The 25,635-nt window shown below is 49.2% G+C and overlaps 1 protein-coding gene across 3 annotated transcripts in view; it reads right to left on the minus strand.

Annotated features, from left to right (window-relative positions):
* ELF5 (E74 like ETS transcription factor 5) overlaps positions 1–25,635 on the minus strand; it is a 41,890-nt gene that overhangs the window by 8,906 nt on the left and 7,349 nt on the right. Inside the window, exons 1-4 of one of the 3 annotated variants that reach the window (XM_026512136.4) lie at positions 21,794–21,884; positions 15,160–15,284; positions 4,930–5,163; positions 1,759–1,809 (exon numbers count right to left, since the gene is read on the minus strand). In XM_026512136.4, coding sequence (XP_026367921.1) covers positions 1,759–1,809; positions 4,930–5,163; positions 15,160–15,280 — 406 coding nt within the window. In that variant the 5' untranslated portion in view covers positions 15,281–15,284; positions 21,794–21,884. Of the gene's footprint in view, positions 1–1,758; positions 1,810–4,929; positions 5,164–15,159; positions 15,285–19,735; positions 19,925–21,793; positions 21,885–25,635 lie in introns of those variants that run through there. The other 2 variants (XM_057317552.1, XM_044389026.3) reach the window with 2 other exon arrangements.

The raw sequence follows: 25,635 nt of genomic DNA on the forward strand, positions 1-25,635 counted from the left end.
AGCCATTACAAATTTATTACAGGGATTATTTGTTTAATGTCTCTCTCCCTTGCTTGCTTTATGATGGAAAGACCAAAGTTGCACTCATCATAGCAGCCATGGCACATAGTAGGTGCCTCGGGCCTGGGTTGTGGTAAGCGTACACTAAATGTTTGTTGAATGAATGAATGAATGAATGAATGAATGAAAAGGGAAAGGAAGGGATGCGTGAGGGGAGGAAGGGGTTAAGGGCTTCGGATTTAGACACACTATCTGTCACCTTCCTAACCTGTCACATTTAACCTCTAAGCTTTCATTGCTATGTGGTACTAGGTCTTGTCTTACAGGGTTATTAGCAAAATTACCTGAAATCATGTTGATAAAGATTCTAGCACAGGGCAGGGCTCATTATAAGCACTCGGTGAATGCTAGCTGCCATTATTATTATTCTAGCAATGACTCTAATTGGGGCTAGTTCTATACTCAGGTAACAGCTTCTTCTAAAGAACGTATGGGACACACTGTTTCTTCCTAGCTGTGAGGGAGGCAGGCTGGCAAAAGACACCCATTTATAGGCAGAGACCTGACCACTGGGAAAAGTTTGGACAGGTCAAACTCTCTGCTGCTTAGGAGTATGGCAAGCACCTCCCCTGGGCTCAAGCCTTTAGACAGACTCAGTAATGGCCCCTGAGCCTCAGGGGGCTCATTTCTTCCCAGGGGCTTGGCCTGGCCTGGGCTGGGTGGAGACAGCAGGGGTTGTACCCGGCAGACCACTGTGGATGGAAGGGAAGGGATTCCAGGCAGAGCCAGAAGCTCTGTGGGAACTTTGTTTGCAGGCAGGAGAGGCTCTGCCCTGGGGCCCGAGGGCGGGGAAACCTCATGGAAGGCAGAGCCGCTCCTGGGAGGGCCGTGGGGGTCTGTGGGCCATGGCGTCCTCGGTAAGCCCGCAGCGTGGGCTTTACAGGAGCTGCTGTTCCTGTGCTAAAGCTCTGAATGAGAAAACCTGCATTAACCAGATACCCTGAATCCTCAGTTGATCGCTTGGGACTTTCAGGACAGGAAAAACAAGTCATAAGAAACCATCCGTCTGTGCCTGCCCCTCAGAGGCCTCAGGAGTCCCCCGTCCCCCCACATGCCCTGTCCTCCCTCTGTGGACGAAGGGGCCAAAGTCCATGGAGGGAAGGGGCCTGCCCAGGACCCGCGTCTCCCGCTGACCCCAGGCCAGGGCTGCTGTGCGGCACTCAGTAACTACAAGCAATGCCATCATCATCTTTAAAAGAGTGAGAGCTCCAAATTGCATTTCCTAAACCTTCTCCATCTGCAAAAGTGAGACAGCGTTAATTCTCAGAATCAACAGGGCTGCTGGAGGGACTCTACCACCTTATAATTAAAAATTTAGCTCATCTTGAGAGACGTTATCAACTACGGGGCCCCCAGGGGTTAGTCACTGTGATTACTGTTGCTCACAGATAGCCGGGTTTGGAGTATCCGTGTTGCCAGTGCACTCCAGACACTTCATAAGCACTGTTTCTCCAACTCACCACAACCGCAGAGGGTCGCTCCATTTTAGAGATAGGGAAACTGAGTCTGGGGGAGGACGAGGAATCCATAAACCCAGGCCCACGCTCTGCCCACCACGTCTTCCCCTGCTGTCTTCTCCTGGTCTGTGACTGTTTTAGGTCATCAACGTTTCGGTTGTGGTCAAAAAAGAACGGTCAAGCCCATGCGCCCACCAGCGGCCTTGGCGACGCCTTGGGCCGCATGACCTTGGTTACTTACAGTCTTTGATGGCAGCCTTGGTCTCTTCGTTGTCAGTAAAGAAGGAGTAACCTGGGAAGGAAAAAGAAGTCCACAAACCATACCAGGCGATCCTGGTTTCCCCCGCCGGGAGAAGGGGTGCCTGGGAGAAGGGGAGCAAGCAGCCCCTCTGCGGGGTAGTTTCATTTCAGAGAGAACCTTTAAGACCATCTGGCTTTTCTTGAGCCACACTGAAGCCACCTTTGGGAGATGACAATCTCCTGGTTTTTAAAGGCTTCCTGGAGCGGGCCCTGGGGCCAGGCATTCCAGCGGCTTCGAGGATTTTCCAAGGGGGCCTGGGCCCTGAGCGGGGCTGTGTCACCACCCCCAGTGTGACCTCACTCAGTCTCTGGGCAGCATGTGACAAGACTGCAGCTGAGTGAGTTCTCCTTCTGCTTCCCTCACAGGGTCTGTGATCTGTGATGGGGCCTCCAATCCCTTGGGGGTTTGAACGCCTGTTACGTCCTGGTCACAGGAGAAATAGACATAGGAGGCCAAAAGGAGTGCAAGACCTACCGAGAGGCTGTAATAAGGATTTGGGCAACTATGTCGGGGACTCTCTTTGCCTCTCTGAAGAATGGGGTGGGCTGGGTGGGAATGAAGAGTCTGAAATCAAGTTACCACGTGGCGGCACAGGCCAAGGGACACCTCTTTTCCAGCTTGGTGTCCAGTAGGATTAACTCCCACTGACTGAGGGGCCTGGAACAGGACCCATTTGTGACTGTTTATTCCCAGTGCCATTTTCTGATGGGTTCTGGTCAGCCAGGGCACCTGGGCGCACTGTGCCCAGAGGGCCACCCGAGAACAGGATGGAGGACTGACCGATGAGGGACCCATTCCACTTCCACTGTGGAAGCCACCCACGGCCCCCCGCCCTCCCTGCTGTCCTCACCCTCCTGCGACCAGTGTCCCTGTGTTTCTGGGCCCTTGAATCCTATTGAAATACCTCCTGAGCCAGACATCACCCTGGGCCCTACCCCTCTGTAGCTCCTTCTGTCCAAACTTACTTGTTCTGTGTCCTGTTCTGCCGGAGTCCTAACCCATGCAGTAAAAAAAAGGCCTAAACTGAGTAATAACCAGATCACCATCTAATTTATTATACAGACGCTTTTGAGAATGAAAGCACTGATAATAATTAGTCTGGGATAACAGGTGAAACAGTGTGTCCTGGGCACATTGGGACGCTGTAAACTCTGGTCTTAATACATGTGTTTTGATTCACAATATGCAGTATACATTCCTGCTTGAGGAACATTTAAGGAGGCATTTCTGAGTAGAGCAGCTTATGGTTAGGTAGTTCTGCCTGACACAGTAACTACCCTGGCCTGAAATTCCACCCTTTGGAGTTGGCTTTGTGACCTCAGAATAAGGAGATGCAAAATATGGCCTGTTGGAAAAACAACTGTGTTTGGTTTGTTTTGCAGGGACCCTGAGGTCATGGCTCCAGGGACAGGGATTCGGGGATGTACCAAGTGTCAGGGAAGGGAAGCGCCCGGGCTAAGAGACCCCAGCACAGGGGCTGCTGGGGTTTGGCGACAAATTTGATTGACATGATGTTTGGTGAAAGCTGGCAATGCCAAGCTGCATCCTCTTCCAGGATGGAACACCTCCCTGTCCATGGCCCGGGGATTCTCCAGCAAAGTGGTTCCCTCTGAAGGTTCTGAATGGATCCCCTCCCTGAGTTGCTGTGATTTAGTCACACTTTCTCCTTTTCATGGAGGGCCCTCTCTATGCCCCAGGGCCCCTGCTCCTGGCAGGGGGCTGTCACTGGCTATAATAAAGCCAAGACTGGACAACAGTGGATAACAGGTCTGTTTGTCCCTTTGTCACCCCTGGTGGGTGGTGGCTCCCAGGGCAGAAGCTGAGAAGTGCCCCCGGGCCAACATCCATAGCTTTCCTGCCCCCAGGCACCCATGATGGGGGAGAACAAGGGGAAAGCAAAGAATCTTAGAGTTAGAGTTAGAAGGTCCTCTGTGGTTTTCACCCCAAACAGGAATCCCTGCCACAGCATCCCCATCCCTCAGGGGGCTATTAGTCTGCTTGACTATCTCCAGTGATGGGGAGCTTCCTACCTTTAGTATCTTCTAAAGCAGTCTTTCCAAAAAACAAAAAAAAGGTGGCTAACTTTTAGAAAAGTCTTTCTTAAAATTGGACTGAGATGTGTTTCCTTTATTTTTTAAAAATGTCTTTCCCCTTGGTTATATTCATAATGACAAAAGCAGCTGCCATTCACTGCATTTTCATCTTTATATGCCTCTCCAGGCCATGTTTCATGGAGTCCTGTCACCCGTGGAGGTGTGTATTATTATCCCAGTGTACAGACGAGGCAGTGGAAATTCAGAGAGGGCAAGCCCTTTGCCAGAGGACCTGTGGCTCCGGAGCGCTGGAGTCAAGGTTGGAACACAGGTCCTTCTGAACTCAAAGCTCTTGCTTTGTGTTGCCTTTCCATGAATCAACTCTGTGTGCTGTGTGAACTTGGAGAAGTCACCTAATCGCTTGGGACCTTAGTTCCTTTATCTGTGACATGGGGGTACAGAATTATATGTTCTCAAAGAAACCTTTCCAGTCTGAAAACACCTGTTCATCAACATTCTGCTCTTGCGGGGCAGGATGAAATGGTAAATAATGCCACTGGCGCCACCTTTCGGCCGTTTGATCCTCGACCATTGGGCAAGCGATAATGAAATGCCAATTAATCGGACTCCCGGAAACGGGAAGGGAACGGGTCTAGTTCATTTTCTTCTCGTTCTACTTAGTGAAAAGTCAAGCAGAAACCTCTTTTTTTCCCATGTCTTCTGGTGGCAAATCTTCATTAACATCATACATTATTTTGTTGTATCTGCCTGGTTCCTGAGTGGCTCCTGAGTGTCTTTCTAGGTTTTCTTTTCTTGCTAAAAAAGTACTTAACTTGCTTCCTTGTAACTTGCTCCCTGTGACCTACAGTCTTGAATTCTAGCAAAGGAGAACTTCCAGGGATAGAGAGATTTTGGTTAAGGGGCTTTTGGTGAATGGAGGGTTCCAGTTCATGAAATCCCGCTGTGTGAGTCACACGGGCGGGGGGGTGGAGGGTGGGGGGTGGGAGGACCTGGGGGGGGGTGTCATGTGGCCCCACCCCCGCCCCTCCCCCGGAGCCCCGGCCCCCTGGACACTGACCTTGCGCGCGGATGTTCTGCAGGATGAAGTAGAGGTACTCCCCGCAGATGCCGGCCGCCTCGATGAACTCGTCCTGCGTCATGCTGCACAGCTGCGGGCCACTGATGTTGAAGTGGCAGAAGGAGATGCAGTTGGCGTCCAGCTTGTACTGGTCGCAGCAGAACTGGAGCCATTCCCAGACGTGGCGCTTAGTCCAGTACTCGGGGTGGACGGACGTCCAGTACGAGTCGCAGGCTACGCCGTAGGAGAGACAAGTGAGGGACCACGGTCCCCAGGAAAGCCTCCAGGGGGCCCCCGTAGGAGACTCCGCTTAGGTTAACATCACATCCCTCGGCTGTGAGTTACAAGGGCCTCCGGCTGTGGGGTGCTCTGGGGAGGGGGTACCCAGGTTTATCTACAACACCTCAAAAACCAGAGGAGACTGGATCTTACGAGTGCACCTTGGGGCAGGAGAGAGAAGGACGGGCAAGAAGCCCAGTCATGGCTTGGGAGTGCCTGGGGCCTAGTTTTGGTGCTTGGAAAGAGGGGGACTAGAGAAGAAAGGGAAGAACAAACAAGGCCCTTCAGCGGTTGGGTTTCAGACAACAGGGTACCCAGAGCACAGTCTTTGGAGCCTGACTCTCCTGGGTTCAAACCTGAGTTTGGCTGCTTTTGACCTGGGCAGGGTCCATAGATGGTAAAGGCTCAGTTTCCTCATCTGTGCAATAGGTATTAATATGGCCAACTCACAGGGCTGCTATACAGTTTGGAGTTGACGTGTATATGCTGTGTAGTGCCTAGGAAACTGTCAGCCAATTCAGTAGTTACTAAATGCCTGTTGTGTGCCAGGCACAATTCGAAGCTGATTAGATTCCCTCTGCTCTTTTGCACAGTTGCCAACACTAGTTACTGGTTTGTGCACTGCCTCTGGTCACCTTGCGCCGAGGGCCTCAAGCTGATGAGATGTTGCCTGGAGGCCAAGAGAGCTTGGCTCACCACAGCAGCCTCTGCTGGGGAAGAGAGAAGTGGGGAAGTTGGTTGTATTGTTGCTTTTGTGGTTTTGATGATACTTTGAGGAATTTCCATCCCGAGGCCAGAGCCCCTTCACTCCTTCAGAGGAGCCCCATACAAACCCAGACAGAGGTGGGCACTGTCTTGTCTGGAGGCTGGGAAGTGACCATGCCTGGCTTGGAACAGAGACTGGGTGCTCCACAGTTCTCTCTCAATGCCAGGAGAGACAGAAACGGTGGCAGACAAGGGGTATGGAGGAAGTGAGGTGCCAGGTACTTGGTTAGGCTCTTTGACACAAGTCTTGTGGCTTCCATGGTGCTCATTCATTTATTCATTCGTTCATTCAATAAATGAGCTTCAGTCTCCTCACTGGCAAAATGGGGATAATGATAGCACCGATGTCACAGAGTTCCATGGATTAAATGAGCTACTATATGCCAAAGTACTTAGAACAGAGCCTGGAAGATTCTAATGCTATTATTAAAATTGTCATTGAACACTTGTTATGTGTGAAGCAACAAATTGTGCACTAAGGATTCATGGTAAGACGTTTGGTCCTTGTCCCTGAGAAGGTAACGGATTTTGAACCTGAGGGTCACAGAGGCCTTGCCCCAGATCCCACAGCCAGCGTGTGGCAGAGCTGGGATTTAAACCCTGGTCGGAACTTGAGAGCCATCGCTCTTCCCGTTCCATCATACTGGTCCTCAGAGCGTCAGGACAGGGAAGAGATAAAACATGGAGAGAGAGACAGAGGCAGACAGAGAGCTAGAGAGAGTGAGAAGGCCTGAGGAGAATGGTGGAGAGGAGAGGGTGGCTCAGGCTGTGGGGATGACAGAAAGGGTCACTCATGAGTTAGACTCCATAGCAAATGTCAACGAGGCTATTCTCATTCCCGCATAAATGTTGCATTTGCTGCCACTGTCCCCAGTGAATCTGTGGAGCTTCCAGTCCCAGGCAGGGAGATGGGAGATGCTCTCTGCCCTGTCAGGTATATCACTCCCTTGGGAGCTCCTTAGGCACCTCCTGTGTGTCAGCTTCTTAAGTTCCTCAAATCCTCCCAAATAGGTATGATTTCATAAAGGAGGAAACTGAGGCTCACCCTAAAACTAGGAGCCCTCCCAGAAATCTCCTTTCCCGCCATGGAGTGGATTAAGGGGTGATCAACTTAAATAATAGATTTGTTTTAATTTATCTTAAATTTTTAATCAGAATTTTATGTGCCTGTGGATAAAAGGTTGGTACTCTGCCAGGATGGTGGAGGTCAATGTTGTTGCCTCTACGTGGTGGGTGAGGAGACAAGGAACCTGCCTTTCCTCTTGCTTGCTGGTTGCTGGCTGGAGCCGGCCCACTAGCCCATGGTGGGGGGGGGGGGGTTGTGGACAATAGGGTCTCCTGAGAAAATAGGGCGGCCATTTGTCTGGTCTGCACTTTCTTCTACTGATTTCTGGCTTGAGTAAACCTAGGGGGCCTTTGACATTCCTGGTATTCTGATGAGGGACGTTTATGAGGCTTGAAATTCTTCCGCCCTTGGTCCTGAGCTGAGCCCCCAGCAGAGATGGCTATCGGTGTGCAGCAGTTGGAGGACACACTTTATTTCTTTTCATGGAAATGTTTCGCCAAGTCCCCATTCCCTCCTCTCTCCACTTCCACCCCCTTGTTATTTTCTTTGGCACGTGAAGAGGGCCATGTTGTTTCTGGAAGCCAAAGGGCCTAGAGGATTCGGAGAAACACCCGGGTGGGGGTGGGCACTGACATGAGGAGGTGTTGCTGGCAGGCTCCCTTCCCCTCAGCTCTTTCCTTTGAAGCTCACCCACAGAGCAGGCTTTGTGTGCAGCTCCCTCTGGAGGGAAACCAGAGCCAGAGCCGAGCATGGCGGGCTCTCCTCACCAGGAAGGGCCTTCCCACAGGTCTGGGAGCTGAGAGAAAAATGGCTGTTCTCACTACACAGAGGGCAAAGAGAGCCAGCATCATGGGGTGCTTTCTCGTTGCAGTGTGTTTCTATGGTCTTATCCTCACTAGAGGGGTGCAGAGGTGAGGCCGGCAGAGGTGAGGAAGGTCTGCTTCATCTGGATCCTCCTCACCCCTTCCCCTGTCGCTTCCTCAGGATTACTCCTGGCCCAGAACAAGGTCTCCATGTACCTTCTCCTAACTAATTCCTACTTATCCTCAAGACCACAGCTCACTTCCCCATCTCAGTGAGACTGCCCATGCCTGCATAGCCCCCTCAGGTGTCCTTCTCAGAACGATTCACCCCTCACCCCCCTCCCCAAACCGTGAACTTCACATGGCTGGCCAGCTCTGCTTTGCTCACCCTGAGTCAGGAGTGCTTGGGGATGGGCCTACCCTGCTGTGGGTGCCCAGTGAGTGTAGCCAACTGGCCAAATGACCAAGGCCTATTATCCCCACTTTATAGGTGAGGGAAAGGAGGTTCTGGGAGATGATGTGACTCTACTAAGGCCACTTGGCTAGTCAGTAAGGGAGTTAGGTCCACATCCACTCTTCCATCTTTAAATGTGGGAATTTTGCATCATTTCATGCCTCACTGTTCTTGGTTGAGGAGGACCAAGTTGGACACACATCTCTAAGACTGACTAAAAAAGATTTGGACAAAGGCATATACATATATTAAAAAATATATATACATACATATCTTTAACATATATATATATATATATATATATATATATTTATATATAAATTTAGGTTACAAAAGGTTTAAGAAATCAGAAAGGATGGGAAACTGATGATGACAAGGTTTGCAAGCTTTGTGATGCTATGAAGATCGTCTTGCTACTTGGAAGAGAGGAGCTCAGGGCAAATAAAAGAAGGGGTAATGCACCCATAGAATATGTTATCTTTAGTAGATCGTATTGTCTGGGAATACAGAGTGTTTTTCTCAATGCATCTAGCATTTATAAAATAACCAAAACTCTTGGGAGAAGCTGAGCGTTGAAACCCTTCTGCCTAAGTGTATGGCTTGGGGACGAACCACATCCCCTGCCTGGTAGCCTTAATCTAAATGTCCACAGGCCACTATTAAGCACAGTCTCAGCCAGCTCCTTTGAAGTTGGAAGTAGGTCAGGACATTTGTTTAAGGACCAACTACACTGGGAGGAAGACCTGAACAGCTAAGGGAGTTTTCAGCAATTCCGGGGGGGAATTCTCACAAGTGATGCTATGATTTAGGATGTATTTAAATTCAGTGGGAGGACTTAAGCGTAGAGCTGGGCTGGCACACTCACATGCCCACACGGTCAGCAGGGAATGTCCACGGAAATCGCTGAGAACAGAGGCAGGCATGTAGTAAGTGCTCATTAAATACCATCCATTTGTACTTGTTAATATTGAGGCTACCCATACAACTCCTTTTATTTCCTCAAATACTTCTAATATGTTCTCTGTGTGTGTGTGTGTGTGTGTGTGTGTGAGCAAATTCCAGAGATTTGGGTTTATTTTCTTTACGAAAACTGAGAAGTTATATTATAAGTGACGCTAATTTTTCCTTGAATGGCCAGCATGAGTTAGGCGGCCAATACTGCTCAAAGTGTGGGGATACTGGCGAGTCTGTGTGATTTTGTAAAATTCTTGATGTTCAGGACATACATGAGACCCATGCTCTGACACTGGTGGGGAGGGGCAGGGGCTAAATCTCCCCCACCCCTGGGAGGTGGACAGAGGGGGCCAAGTAACTGAACCCACGTGATTAGTGCCTGTGCATCTCCTGTGGAAGCTCCAGAGAGTGGGTCCCGTAATCCACGACTTTCATTCTTCGTTATAGACATCTGTGGTCTTCTCAATCTTAGGCAAAGCGCTCTTTAAAAAATTCTAGGTGAGTCCTTTTGCCATCTCTTCCAAATGGATGGCTGCCCCTGAGCCCTTCCTACATAGAAATTCTGGAGCCCATCCTGTTCATTTTGGGGGAGCCTCCTTTGAAGCAAAAATTTGGGAGGGGAGATTTTGACTTTTCTTATTACAACAAAATAGATATGCAGCCGAATGCAAAGTCTGTGAGACTGGAGACCGTGAAAGTAGTTTGATCTTAGAGCTCTGAGTTCGGTCCCCCGACCCTCTGCAGGAGAACTTGGTCTTTCTCCTCTGCTGATCAGGGAACCTCGATGAGAAACTCGGTGAAGCTAAATGAATCTGCCAGCTACTGGAGTTCAATCAGACTCTTGTTCCCATCCTCATTCTATGGTTCCATCGAATGACCTGAAGAGGAAGGGATCTGCAGGAAGGGACCTGGAAGGGAGGTGAGGATTGTGTGGAGTTAACTGAGCGTAGGCTGGGGAATGGACCTTCCTGATTTGCAGTCCTGGCTCTTCAGTGCATTAGCTGTGCAATCCTAATGGGGTTTCCTAATCTCCCTGGACCTCAGCTTCCTTCTGCAAAACAGGAATAATAGTGCCTACCTTGTAGGACGTGTGCTGTGAAAAGGAAAAGAAATGGTGCATGTAAAGAACTTAGCCCAGTTATCTGGAGGACAGTAAGCCTTCAGTGTAAGTCACCTGTAATTCGTTACTATTTTGGGACTGTGTTGTCAGGGAAACGAGGCCTTCCGCACTGGAGCCTCGGTCTAGCTGAGGGACAAGAAGAACAAAGTGAGCTGAGGGCTCGGTGTGGGGAGGCAGACAGTCTGGGTCAGAGGAGGCCTGAGTTAGGCAGCCTGGACCATAATTAGTGTGATTTATTAGCATAGGGGAGTTGGGAAAGTTTTTTGCCTGGGGCCGCACTGAAGAGAGCCGGCAAGTAGACTGGGTAGCATGGGGCACCGTCAATTGTGGCTTTGTCACCAAAAGGAAGGACTTTATGGGGGGTGGAGGGAGCCTGAAATGAAAAATTATTTCCAGGTTTCCTCCCAGAGATGATCGAGCTCCATCCAATAGCCCTTCTTGGCATTCCTTCCAAGCCTGTGGAATGATTTAGACCATGAGATGGTGGAATGGGAGGGAAGCAAGGAGTAGTGTAAGAAACTGGATGGAGAAAAGACTGGAAGGGCTGGTGAGGATCAGCGAAGAGCTATGGCCTGGGGCATGTGGGGTTGGGAAGGCGCAGGGAGCACTAAGCCCCAAGCTGCCCAGAAGGCTCAGGTGTGTGCAGGGTGGGCTGCTGGTGGTGAGTGCTGAGGTCTCTCTCTGGAGGTGCTCCTGGGATGTGACCGCTGCCATGGGCCCACCTCACGCTCTTCAGTGGTTTTGTTTATTTTTCTAGTTTTGATTTAGAGATTCTTAGACTCTTTTGCATGTGCTCTCAGACTTCTATACCCAGCAAATGAATCTTGCTGAGAAAAGCCCACATGGGACCCAATACCTCTCTCCCTGATCTTCTGGTTGTTAATACCCAAAAGGTTTTACACCTTTTCAAATAAAGTTCTTTCTTTAAATAAACTTTCCCATGATGTAGCAACAGCTGACATATTTGTGGAGTACCTAGGATGCAGCAGTTAGCGTGCTGTCCTCTGTGCTCATGTGAACCCCCTCCCACGTGTCACCAAGTCCTCGAGTAAGTGGCAGACCCAGGAGTAGGTCATACCAGGGTTCTCTGGGCCGTAGCACCTTCAAGGTGCAAGAGCCTTGCTTGAGGGTGGGGATGGAGAGTGGGAGCTGGAGCCCAGCCTTCTCAACCGTCACCCCAGGTCCCTGAGGGACCTCTTAGGAACCCCTGGAACGCCCTAATCTAGAAACTTCTGCCGCAGATGAAGTAGAAACCAGAATCCAAAGCAAGGGGGCACCGCATGTGGGCCTGGTCACCTTGGCAAACAGGGGAGGGGTGTGTGGGTGTGTGGGTGTGTGGAGGGTCAGGGCGGGGTGCCAGAAACGAGGTGTGAGGCCAGAATACTCCAGGACTTGTCAGAACTTGAGGGGAGAAATCATCTTTAAAAAGTATCATACGCTTATCAAATACAGGCGGCCTGGCCTGCACACTTTGATAAAGTTTTCCAGTATTGGTAATTCTTTATTTTAAGAGAGCAGAGGGTTAATGAAATTCTAGAGTGTTTTGCAATCTGTGCCCGTCCCCTTGCCGGCCTTGCAGTGAGGCCACGCAGAAGGCCTGCTTCAAAGAGCAGGTCCGATCCTTTGTGGTTAGCGTGTGGCGGGCACGGATTCAGCGGCTGTCTGCTAAAGCCATTTGAAAAGGTTGTGAAAACAGCTGGTTTTTCTGACTCAGTTGATATTCCTCCCTGCCCTCCTGTAGACATCGTTTGTCTAGTGGGCACATCATTTCTTTCTGCCTTTCTTCCCCTTTGGTCTCAAAGTATCTAAGCGGTCAAATCCTGAATTGGAAAGGATGAGACGGGGACCTTTGTTGTTTTGTTCAATAGGAAAAATGAAGAGAGGAGAGGGACTGAGCTGTTTTTCCACTCACTGGGAGTTGTGAGGGGTTCCTGGCAATGGTGGGCACCTACCAAGTGCCCGGCGTTTCCCGAAACACTTTGTATGTGATACATCGGGCCTCCCAACCCAGGAGGCACATGCTGCTCCAGCTAGGAAAGTGTATCTCAGAGCTATTAGGAAAAGCCTGCCAAGGTCACGGTCCGGTGGTTAGAGGCAGCGCCAGCCCCCGTGGGAACCCAGACTCGGACAGGAAGCTGCCACGGGGACAACTGTGAATTCAAAGTGGAATCTCTCAAGAGGGCCGCAGAGCAGTGTCTGGATGCGAGTCTGGCTGCCCCCTGCTGCCTCCCTCTCAGAGAGAACCCTGCAGACTCTCTGACGGAGGCATTGCGTCTCCGGGAGAGAAAATACAGAGGCCCGGCCAGGCACTTCTCCCACCGCGGGGGCTCTGAGGAGAGCCAGGGCCTACAGGGCCTACCCAGTGCCCAGGCAGCTCTCGACTACCCTTTCACATCCAACTTCTCTCCACCTTTAGGAGGTCAGAGACATTCAGCTCCTTCGGGAATCCTGAGAGCCAGGTGGCAAGTCAAACGCGGGACCCCACCCACAGGGAGGGTTACTCCTGCAAGATATTTTATTTTCATCGTCCCCATGCCTTGGTGAGACTTTGTCTTCTCTCAATGGGTGGTGGGAGAAGAGGGCTATATCTGTGATGCAGGAATCAGAGAAGCTTCTGGAAGGGGTCTTAGCAATGACCTTGTCCAACCTCCTGTTACACTGTTGGAAATGCGGAGGCCTCAGACAGGAGAAAGCTGTGTCTTTATGTCTGAGATGTCAGGCATCAGCCCCATTGGTAATCCTCCTGGTGATGGCTTCTGTTAACCCTTGGTTTTTGTTGTGGTGGTGGTGGTGGTGGTTTTACTGAGGTAAAATAGACCTAGAATTTACCATTTTCACTCTTTTTAAGTGTAGAGCTTAGTGGCATTAGGTCCATTCACATGATTGTGCCAACCGTCACTTCTGCCCGTCTCCAGGCCTTTTCATCTTCCCAAATTGAAATTAGTCCTTCATTTTTTAAGCGTGCATGTGAGCTTGTCCTGCCCCTGACCTTGTCCCAAGAACTTCCCATGTATTAACAAACCACCCCGATAACCATTCTACGAGGTAGGCATTACTGCTATCTCCATTTTACAGATGAGAAAACTAAGGCCCGAGAAGTTACAATGCTACAGTTACTAAATCTCAAAGCCAGACTTTGCATTGAGGCTGTCCGGCTCCAAAGTCTGGGCTCCAATGCCTGGAACACTTCCCTGGGGCAGACGGGCCATTCCTTCCTGCCCCCTCGCCAGCTGCCACCTGGCAGAATAGGCAGGAAGAGGGGGTTCCTGGGATGGCAGGTCTGGGTTATGCATGTGTGGAGAGAAGGACCTTCTCTCTGGGCCCTGCCATCATGGGACATAGGGGGAGACAATGGGAACACAAAAGCCTTCATTTTCCTCCTTCAAACTTAGCCTCAGCTAAATATCGAGGGGCAGAAATAGAGGACGTTCTTCATCATTTTCTGGGAATCAAAGTGTTTCTTAGGCCTAAGGGAGAATTGGATTATGTATCTGGCTGACTCCGGACCCTTCAGAGAGGGTGAGAGACACCACGTGCATGCGTGTGCACATGTGTTGGTGGTGGGAGCAGGTGTGGGACTGCATTACGGAGGTAAGCACCGTGAGTCTGTGTGTGATGCCCTGGCCTCTGGCCTGGAGGCAGGGGCTTCCTTCTGGTGGGGGACAGTTTGCAGCATCCTCAGAGGCTAGGCCTCTCCTGGACCCACCTGCCTCCCACTCCTGAATGTGGACCGTGCCCAGCTGGGATGCACAGGGTTAAGGTCCCGTGAGGACTGACAGCTTGATTAGGACTTGCATCACCAGCCTCGGGGCGTGCACCTGCCCTGCGAGCACTCTGCCAGGTTTGCTGTGACGTGCAGTCACCAGAGCACCTGGGGACAGAGGCCCTCAGAGAGATGCTGGGGCAAAGCTCAGCTGGCCCCCCTCTGGCATGGGATTTGCACAAGGCCCCATGCTTCCTTTTTAGGTGGAGAAGACCAGCAGAGAAAGGAGGAAGGGTGGGAAGAGAGGCCTGGTGGACAGCATGGGGATTCATGTTTACTGAGCACTTGCTTTGGGCCAAGCTATATATTTTATGCAGTTTGGCTCCCTTAATCCTCACAGTGATTCTCATCATCCCTGCTTTAGGGATAAGGAAATAGAAGCTCAGAGAAAAACAGTAATATTAATATCAATAACCATAGGGTAACATCATTTATAAGATGACCATGTAGGATAGTTAAGAGTACAGGTGTTCAAGTCAACTTGCATGAAACTTAACTATAAGATCTTGGACAAGTCACTTGACCTCTCTGTGCCTCAGTTTCTTCATCTATAAAGTGGAAATAATAACTCTTCATTTCTCATAGGGCTGCTGTAAGGATGAGATGGGTGCTTGGCACAGGGCCTGAACCATAGCTAGTATTCAGCAAATGTTAGCTAAAACCACGATGAACAAGCAATCACAGTGTACTAGGTTCTGGGCTAAAGGTTTCTTTCCACTGCAGCGCTTAAATATAATAACTCCAAGAGATTGGAAAGATCATCTGTTAGCAAAATGAGGCTTGGAGACGTTAGTAGAGTTGCCCAAGGCCACAGAGCTGGGAAGAGCTTAGGGTGAGCATTCCGGTGCTTTTCTCCACAGAAGCTGCCCTACCTGCCGCGCAGACCTCCTCCAGTCCTCGGCCCTGAACACTGGTGAGAGCTGGCATTTTCAGGCCCCCAGCATGGCCTTTCTGCCTCCTAGAGGCCAGCACCCGCTCCTGCCCCAGCTCTTCCCAGCTCAGATGGGCTTCTCTGGATTTACGCACCTGTCTGATGCTCAAAGGCAGGATAATACTCTTCATTGCTGAACAGATCAGTCCACGACATCAGGGGGTCGCAGAAGGAAGTGTTGGGCAGGAAGCTACTGTGTGTCACTGAGTCCAACATCACCCTACAACGGCAGGAGAGGGCTGTGAGGAGGCAGACAAGGGCCACACTGCAGGAGCCCCGGTGGGGCACAGTTGGTTTTTAATAACATACACACTGCCTCCTAGGAACCAAGCACCCCTCTAAGTGCTTGCCACAGCGACATTATTCAATCCTTGCCACATCCTGTGAGGTTTGTACATCTGTCCCCATCTTATATATAAGAAAACCTAGACAGTGGGGTTGAGACAGTTGCCCACGTAACATGGCCGGTAAGTGGCAAAGCTCAGGGCTTGACATGGAGGCTCTTATGACACAATACTGCATCTTTCTTTACTTTTCTTACCTGCTCACATCTGACCCCTGAACTCTGGCTTATAACGTTTAACTGTATGCTTTTGAAGGCTGGGCAAGGGTTGCTATACCTTAATACACCCCCAAACCCTTACCCACAATTCTGAAATCCAAAAGCTCTGAAATTGAAAGTATGGTGTGTGTGTTTACAAGCTTATTTCCCAGCAAAACACAAAACAGAACAAAACAAAAACCAGTCCTAAATTAATGTTATATAGTTTTATATACTGTTATATATATTACATCCATACATCTATATACAGCATATAAACCATACACTAAACGTACATACACACACACATATGTACATAAGCAACATATTATACATGATTCATATGCTATATAGTTTTATAGTTTTATTTATTCTTTATGAATAATCATATGAGACATACATATGATTCCCAGAAGGAATACCCTGAGAAGAGTATTCTGTATCCGGCAGTATATATACTGTATAACCTCCCTAATACCCGAGGAATTCCGATTTCTGCAGCACATCTAGTCCCAGGGTTTTGGTTCAGAGAGTGAGGACCTGTGATAATTGGAACATTTACTTACTAACTTCGGGCTCTGTGCTGAGCGCTTTACAACCCTCTGTTTATTATTCATGGTCTCCTCGGCACAAACCCTGAGACAGGGTCTGTTTTAGCGATAGGATGGATGCTGTGAGGTTTTAGGTAATATACCCCACACCACCCGGTCGGCAGATGGTGGGGTTTGCGCAACAACTCGGGTTTATCCACTTAAGAAGTCGTGATCCTAATCACAGGGCTCTCCTCCCTGCATACACTGGTGAGGAGGAAGATTTGGGCGAAGGTGTCTGGTTAAGGCTGGAAAGAGGGCAGAACGGAATGGGCTTGGGGCCCTCACTTGCGTGCATTCTTGCCCACGCTGTTTTCATCTTTCAAGTTTGCTGCTTCCCATATTCTCACAATTCGGGGGGGGGGGATGAATTCATGTTTGGTAGATTAGAAAAATCTGTTCGCCCAACTTCTCTTTTCTGGTTATCACAATAATGTTGATGAGATAGGGTGCTTCTGCCGCCATTTTGCAAAGGGGACCCAGCAGCTCAAGGTCACACAGCTGGTAGAACAAAGACTGGATTCTGGATCTTGGGATGTTAAGCATATAGAGTTTTCAGACGGCTGGGGGCTTACTAATCCTCTAGTTCAGTGTTCTGCAAACTTTAGTCGTTTGCCTACCATCCCGATGATTTACTTAATATTTAAAAAAAAATCAACTCCCTTTTTCTTTTAACACAACTACATTTATTTAAAAGGAAAACTTTGTATCACCATTATAGAAGGAAAGTCTGTCTCCTTTTAACATGAAGAAAAATAAAGACACAGCATTTAAATAAAAACTGTTGGTCCATGCATCACCTAAATCGGAAGTCAGCAGACCACAACTTACAGGCCATATCCAGCCCACCGCCTATGTGTGAACGGTCCGCAACTAAAAATGATTTACATTTGCAAATAGTTACGTATTAAATGGTTACGTAAGTACCCACCGACTATAATCACTTTTTGCCTTTTGGCCTGTATATCCTAAAATACTAACGACCCTGCCCTCGAAATAAAAGTTTGCCTACCCCGGACCAGATCTATTTCCTGTATCATGAGGGGTGTGAGCACCACATGTTGGAAAGTCCGGAGTTAGTCCAGTCTTTCCCTTCACCCCATCATTGTGTAGTTGAGACCATTAAGGCCCAGGGAATTTGTGTAACTTGCTCAAGTTCATACTGCCAATGGCTGTCAACATTATGTTGTAGCGAGTTATTAAGGTTTCCAAATTTTGGCTCATCTGCTTCCTTTTCTAGAAACATTCACAGTCACATCTGCCTACAGACACATCCCTAACACACTTACATATCAAATGGAACCCCAATACTGAGAAGGGCAGGGGTTATGTGATTCCAGAATCAAAGACCAATTCTTTGGGGGTGCTTGCAAATTATTATCAAATGTGCATGAGAACTGCGTTCCTGTTACAGAGAAATAACTGAGTTCGAATTCTCACACTCTGGCACCCTTTCTAGGCCATCATTGGAGAGTCACCAGACCCCACTGGGAAGCCTCCTTTCTGGTTCCCAGAGAGGGTTAACCGGCCCAGTGGATTATCATGTTCATGGATCTCCCCCTGGGAACCATATCAAACAGAGGTCAAGGCTGTCTGAGTTTGGACTGTGATTTTCCCACGGATTGGCTGGTTTTATATCCTGAGCGGGAGGTAGGATGAAGAGGGATGGGGGTGGGAGGTTACGAGGGAGGGAAGGGCTCCTGGAGCCCAAAGCCCCCCTTCTGCATTCTGGACTTGACCTCAGAAAAAGCTCCCGTAAGTGAGGGCTAAAGGTAAAGTCTCAGAAAACTGAGGAATAAGATGGCCGACCTCTGGCATGACCTTCATGGAGGTGTTTGGAGAAAGGAGGGGTGAACTCCACATGGAAGAAAACAGAACTGTCCCCAGGCTTTCCCATCAATTAGAAATCCTCCCAGTAAAAATCACAGTAGCAGCAGTGAGCAGTTCCTCGCTCACACCTGACATAAATAGCTCTCAAAAGTCATTTGGTAAATTGAATTTGATCATCAAACATTAGGAATATTTCTGATCAATAGGATATTTACCTCTTTTAAGGATTTCTTTTCCTCTTTACACCAACCTGCTCACTCGACCTGCATGCAGTCTCCCTACTGCTCTACACAGCACCGGATCTGATTCCCTTTAGTAATGCCTTCTGTGGTGAATTCTATCCACTGAGTTTTCTTAAAGGACTCTCTCTCAGGTGTACCGAGGGCTATTTTTATTTCTGCAATTACTTCTTGCTTCTTGGGAAAAAAATGTCTTTCATAAAAGCAGCAGATTTATTTTTTATTTTCTGCTATTCTATTTGGAGAATGTATTATTAACTCTGGGCTTTCCACAAAAGAGCTTGGCCACTTAGCGAGCGCTAGGTGTGAGCGTTCAGGAATAATGGCTGCTTCGTGTTCAGTAGCTTAGCTTCCTAGGCCCTTGAAAGTCCTTGCAATAATTGAACAGTTCAGCTCGTAAGAGTTCTTTAATGTAGGTGGAACAGAAGGTGAGGGTGGGGGAAAGAACCAGCTGTGTGGGGCCCCATCTCTGCCAGTACATTGAGGTCCAGCAGTATGTAGGTAGACCCAGGCTTGAAGTTTGACCGTGCGTTCCCAATGGGGTTGGCCCTAGAAGGGAAAAATTAGTTCTTGGGGGTCAAAAAAAAAATCGTAGACATTATTATGTCTCATGACCATCTAAAGGGCCACAGTGCATAAACGATATACAGTAAGTACCTCAATGGGGGGGGTAATGATTATGACAAAATTATCTAAAAAGCCTCCTTAGTTGGGAACGACAATGAAAAAATGGTTGAGAAGCACTGGGTTAGACCTCGAGTCAGCAGCAGGACAAGAGGGGATACTTAGGGAGGGTCCTAGGCGCATGTTTTGTGTTCTGAGGGGCTGGCTTCTCATCATGGAAAGAGCACTGGCTGGAAGTCATGACTCTGCCTCTTGTGCCCCCACTCTTCACTTACTAGATGACCATGCTGATGCGGGGCCCCTGAGGTGTGCCCTGGCTCCACGATTTTCTGCAGGCATCCACCCGAATGGCCCGGCACATCCCAGCATGCGCACCCACACACATACGCATAGAAGTCGGTTATACTGGGTATCGTGGTCAAACAAGCTCATTAAATTGGAGTCAAATCCAACCACTACACACGGGGATTAAACTTCTAGCTCTGCGAAGACCCCCCGATTTCCTCTTCTCCCTTCCCTCCTATGTCCACTACTTTCAGCAGTGGGCTCTGGACATTCTTTCCTGGGCTAGCCAGCTCTCTTAAGTGCTTTGCACCCTCACTCACTGGGCATCCACACACCCACAGCTGTTGGAATCGGTCTCCCCCAGCCACCATTGTAGCTAGCTCATCAGTCGGAAAGGCTCAAGTACAATCCACACAAGGGAAAGGAATCAGGTGGGTTCCCTTCCACGCGCGAGAAAGGCTGACTTCAGGGATCTTTCGGAATGAAACAGTGATAGCAGGGAAGCGGGGGTCCCTGACGCCTCCACTGGCTTCCTAACCCCTCTGAGAGCCGGCTCACTCACCAGGCGTGCACAGGGAGGGTCCGCACAGTCAGAGGGACGGGCCTGTGGGCTTCTTGCCCCCACACGAGTCAGAGGCAGCAATCACAGGTGTGCTGCCCATGGCCTGATCAACCAGGCACATTTGCTCAGCCTTCCAGAGAGAGGGGATGGAGCAAACCACCCAGGCTTGGCCAGGTTGCCAGAGGAGGAAAATTCCTTCCTGACCCTGGCAGAGATCATCAACTTCACTCTGGGCATGTGACCAAAAATCCACCCAATTAAGCATCTACACATTGGCTGTTTATGCACTAAAACATCACCAGGCAGAACAAGGCCATGAGGGTGGAAACCATGAAATGAGGGGCCAAGAAGGGCCTTCCCTGATCCCACCATCTGGGCAGTCCCACTGGGAAGAAGTTTTTCCTCCTCCAAAGCCTCAGCGACACCTAAGTGCCCACCGGGTCCCAAGTCCTGGGGGCAAAGCAGGGTCAATTTCCTGCACTTTGGACCTCCCTAAGGAGGGACACATGGGGGGAAATCTCGGTGGATTATTTTGACGCTTGCAGTGAAAGAACTGGAGTGCTTGAATATTTGTTCTTCTGAGAGAAATGGACTTGCTCATGTCTTGCCAAGGGACTCCTCATTTTCCCCTAGCTTGTTTAGGGAGCTTGCTAGTTCGTTTGTCCTTAGTTGTTTCTCCAAAGGTGTGGCAAAGACCCACAGAAGGTAAGCCACACGGTTTACTGGGGGTTTCAATGCAAAGCTCATCGGCTTTGGACGAAATCCTTGAGGGGTTAAATCCTGCCTCTGCCACCCACAAGGACCAGGGACATGGGACACTTAGGTGTCTTAGTACCCAGCCTGTCAGAATTCTGTTTGTCTCATACGAGATGCGGTCTATAAAAACCCATGCTCTTCTCTGAACTCATCTTTAAAATGCCTCATCTTTAAAATGGGATTTTAACACTCCATCCTCAGGATGTCCTGAGGATTTAATAAAATCAGATCACATATGCAAGACTCTGGGCATAATACATCGATGTCCACGCCAGAGCAGGGGAGAGTCAACTGCCAGCAATATATCAAAAAGGTTCCTACTCTGGTGACTTCTGAGAAAAAAGGACAACCAAACTGTGGAAGTGCCTTCCTAGAATACCTTGAGTCATGAAAAACATTCTCAAAGACAACACAAGGACAAAGAATTAAGCCTTCACTCAGAGGAGCAAACAACTCCTCTCCCTGGGTCTTTAGACTAAAACACAAAGCTGTCTCCCTAAATCACTTTAGCTTTCTGGGCCCCAGCTTCCTCATCTGTAAAATAAAGAGGTTGTACTTAATGACCTCTGACATCCTTTCCAGCTTGTAAAATTTTTAGTCCATCCAAACGTGGGTCCCCAGCTTCAGGCGGAGAAGGGGGCATGTGCTACCGGTGGCGGCCAGCAGGGGGCAAATGCACGCAAACCCCACATACTGCAGAGTCTTTGAAAAGGTCTGAGAATGCAGTGGAAAAACCCTAACCATTGATTTTCTGGAAGCCGTCTATACTGAGGTGGTGTGACAGGGCAAAAAAGCGCCTCTTTTAAGCTATTATGTACAGACAAATTCCTGAAAAATGCCCCAACTGTAACAAGGCAGCTCTCTTCTCTGTATCAAGGGGGAGCCGGGAGCAGGCCGACGGCAGAAGGAGGAGTTTAGCCAGGGGGCTGGTGGGCTTTCCTTGAAGCTGACTATTTTTGGGGTGCAAAATCTAGCTCCTATTCCGAAAGACTGTTTTAGGAATGGGTAGAAAATTGAGTGCCTGTACGTATTCTCTGCTAGTCGCCCTTGGCTTAGCGCGTGGGGGCTGCCGAGGAGGGGGTGGCTACGCAGCCCGAGGAGGCAAAAATGACTCTCAGGCAAGCATTTAAATCCCCGTCAAACAGCTCCCAGGAGGCATTGTGACTGATGGAACTGGCAGTGGGGGGTGGGGGGGGCGATCCGGAGCTGGAGACCAGATGAACAGACCCAGGCCCCAGCCCGGGGCTCTAAGCCCTGACGCCCCTTACAATTCATCCAAAAAAGCAAAGAAAAGGTGCTTACGTGAGGACAGCGGTGGGTGACTAGGTCCAAAGAGGAGGCTTTCAAGGCAAGAGAAGGCAGGCGCTCCCAGCACCAGCGTTCGGTGGAAATAAAGGCCACCTGTAGCCTTGTGATATAAGTAACACCTACAGACAGGTCCGTTTGGTTTTTCAGGTTTATGCACAGCCCCTTTGATGACGGTGACATACAGTGTGACACGGCTCCTTGGAGGGGGGGAATGGTTCTCAGATGCAGAAAGTTTACCTTTATCCTGTTTTTGTGCCCAGCTCACCACCACCCCCCCGCCCCCGCTGCCCTCCCCCCTTTCCAGGGGACTCAGTAAACAAGCTGAGAATTCTTGCCTCTGAGAGCTTTGCTGGAAGTGCCCTGCGTTTGCTGGGAATTCTCGTTGGTGCAAACTGGAGGGGAAACTGGCAATCCAGCCCTGATGCCTGTCTCTGCCGCCTCCCTCCTGGGCTGGCGGAGTCCTGCACTTGTGGAAATCGCGTCATTCTCTCTTTTCCCCTCCGCGTGGCAGAGAGCAGGGGCAGGATGAGGCGGGGGTTAAGAACACAGGCTCTGTAGCAAGGTGGTTTGGGATTCAAATTCTAGGTCCTTTGTTTTCTAGCTGTGTCACCTTGAATAACTTAACTGGCTAGCTAATAACTTAACTAGCTCTAATGCAAACAAGTACCTACCCACTGGGCTGCTGGGGGTCACATGAGGTTATGTGAGGGAAGCCCTGAGTAAGCCCCTTGTGAGCTGTTTTCCTCGAGAGAGAACATCAGTGAGAAACCCCCCTCTCTACCACTTCCTCAGCCGTGCCTTGCAACTGGACGAAGGCAACAATCAGCTTGTAGGAAGGACGTGGGGTCTTTCTTCTACTTGGTCTCTCAAAGCCATCAGACACATGAACTCGTCTAACTTCCAGCGTCTTCGGATGCAATGAGCCATGGGGAGGCTTTCTCCCTTCCCCTCCCTTATGGACAGAGAGAGGAAGAAGTTTAGTGGCCCAGTCAGATGTCTGCAGCTATGAGGTTGGGGGCCTAACTTGCATGCCAGCTCAGGTGTCTCGCTGAGAACTACCCGCTTTGTAATACCTCACCCCCCGGCCCAGAGCAGAAACACGACCTAATTTAGGCTGTGAAATGTACTGTTCCCGGTTGCCTGCGGGACGGCGTTTATAACGCTATGCCTCTTTGCAATGTGCTTCCAGCTCTGTTGGGCAGCCAAGACATTGTGTCCAGACTCCAAGCTTTAAAGTGAGAGCAGGGACTTGTTTGTTAGGTTTTCTTGGGAACTCTGGGCACAGGTACAAGCGCACAAATACAAACACGCGTGGTCTGGAGAAACAAAAGGCAGTTCATTGGAGGACTCAAGGTGTCATGGAAAAATTGTTGAAGGAAGATAAGGCCACACTGATTTGCTGTGTAACCTCAGGCAAGTCCAATAGCCTCTCTGGGCTTATTTCCTCCTGTGGTGAAAGGAGTTTGGATTAGAATTGAGATCTTCAAATTCACCGGGACAAATCCTGGGAAACTCCAGGGGTTCCCGGGAGCCCTCAGGGGAACTACTGGGGATGGGAGGCCGGGAGCCCAGGGGCTCAGGCTCTAGACCTCTCCTCCCTGATTCAATGAGAGCACCTCAGCTTTTATATAAATCTCCAGGGTAGGATTTCCTTTGAACAAAAAAATCTGCAATTAAAAAGAGTTTGCAAAGAACTGGATTAGATGGTCTTTGCGAATCCTTTAAGCTCTAAAATTCTGTGGTTTGCCTCTTGCTGCTTGGTGTCTAGTGAATCAAGATGGTCCTACCCACCACATCCCCTGCTGCTGGCCATTTCCAGTCTCGTCCCTGGTTTCTGAAATGCTTCTTGTGTTTGAATCTGCACACATACACCCTTCTCAGTAAAGAGGTTTGCAAGGAAAGCATCGTATTCTGCTATTGTTTTTAGAAAACAGTCTTTTGGAGAAAGGACACTAATTTTTCTTACGCTGTCTCAGCTCAACTACTTCAGAGTGAAAAGTTTTCTGGCAGTCGATACATGTGACAACAAACTCTGTTTGTCTTCTGGTCCTGAATGCATAATATGGCATCTCTGAGGGCCTATGCGGGAAATTACAGGCTTCTGGATCAGTGGATAAAAGGGGTGATTAAGATAAAACCAAAATAAAAGAGGAATTTGACTCTAATTAACTCTAACTATCACACTGACTTAAATTTGATTGGAGTGGAGATCTTCGACAACATCAAACACTCAGTTTATAACAACCATATTATGAATGTCTATCGAAGGCAAGAGGTGGGGGTGGGGGTTGCGGAAGAGGAGCGCAGAAGAAGGTATGGAGCGTTTTAGAATTTCCAGCCTAGCCTCCTGATGTCTCAACTGCACAGTAATAACAGGTAACACTTAATTAGGCTCATCAGAGCAACGTAGTGACTAAGACCAGATTCTGGAAGGAGGCTTCTTCTGTTTGAATCCCTGCTTTGCCACCTGCCCGGGGGGTGAGCCTGGGAAGCTTATTTGATGTCCTTACCACCCAGTTCCCTCATCTGTGAAATGGGGAAGAAGGGCACATCTCTTACAGGGTTGTTGGGTGAATTAAATGAAGTAAAACCCGGGGAGGTTTATTGGTGTGCTGTTAGATTCGTCCAAGTAATTAAACAAGGAGGCCACTAGACTTGAGTTGCTCTAATGTCTTGAGAGCCATTTTGAATGCACTGATATCCGAAAAAACGGAATTTAAAAGCCACCTGTTACAACTGCCAAGTAGCCTTTCCCAAATAAGGCAAGCGCGTAAGCTCTAGCCTATCAAATAATTCCCTTACTTTGCTTCTGCGTCTGCTCTGTAAAAGGCCCTCCCCCAGCTCTTGTCGGTGGAGTGCTCCTAACCACTTTCAGTTTGGTGATGCCCACCTGGAGTTGATGTTTGCTCAAATAAACACTTGAAAATTTTACAGATGCCTCAGCTTATCTTTCAATACGTTCATGCTATTAAATTCTCACAACTCTTTGATGGGGAGTTGCTTATTATCTCCGTTTTAAAGATGAGGGAACTGAGGCACAGAAAGGTTAAGTAACTTGCCCATGGTCACACAGCTCATAAATGGGAGAACAAGTATTTTAGTCCAGGCAGCCTGCCTCCAGAGCCCGGCCTCTTAACTACCATGATACCCAATCTCTGGGTGCTCCTGGGGTGGTTGCGTGGGGTCATAGAAGAAAGAATCATAAACACATGGAACATCTACCATGTGCCAAGCATTGTGCTAGAATGTTCACCTGTCTTACCTTGGTTATCTTTCACAATCACCCTGGGAATTAGCTATCACTACCCTCTTTTTTTTTGGATGAAGAAACAGAGGCTCCAGGCTTGCTGGGTGTCACCCAGCTGGGTGGTGGCCAAGCCTGGGTTGAAGGCAGGCCTGCCTGGTGTTAAAACCACACTGTAGACACAGGAGCTCAGGCCATCCTGAGCCTCTCTCCTTTTGTTCTGGCCTCAGCACTGCCTTCTGAGGGGATCCTTCCTTCTCTGTTGGTTCAAGATCCCTGGGTCTTATGGCCATTGGAGGCATAGTCTGTCTCTCACTGTAGAGTGGGAATTCTGGTACCTCATTGACTCCCTGGTACCTAGTATGGTTCTTGGGACAAAGACAACACTCAACACATGCATGTACCATGGAAGTAAATTCAAAGACAAGTCACTTGACATACCCAATTCTTTTTGCTAGATATAATAGGTTCCATGCTTTTCCTAGATCCTGCCCTCTTTAACCTGGGCCAGTGTTTCTTTAGTCATATCTTCTCCCCTTCTTTGTGCCACCCTGACCACCAGCCCAACCGGCTGAAAACACAAGGAGATTAA

Source organism: Ursus arctos, unplaced genomic scaffold, assembly GCF_023065955.2.
Source record: "Ursus arctos isolate Adak ecotype North America unplaced genomic scaffold, UrsArc2.0 scaffold_23, whole genome shotgun sequence".
Classification (NCBI taxonomy): Eukaryota; Metazoa; Chordata; class Mammalia; order Carnivora; family Ursidae; genus Ursus; species Ursus arctos.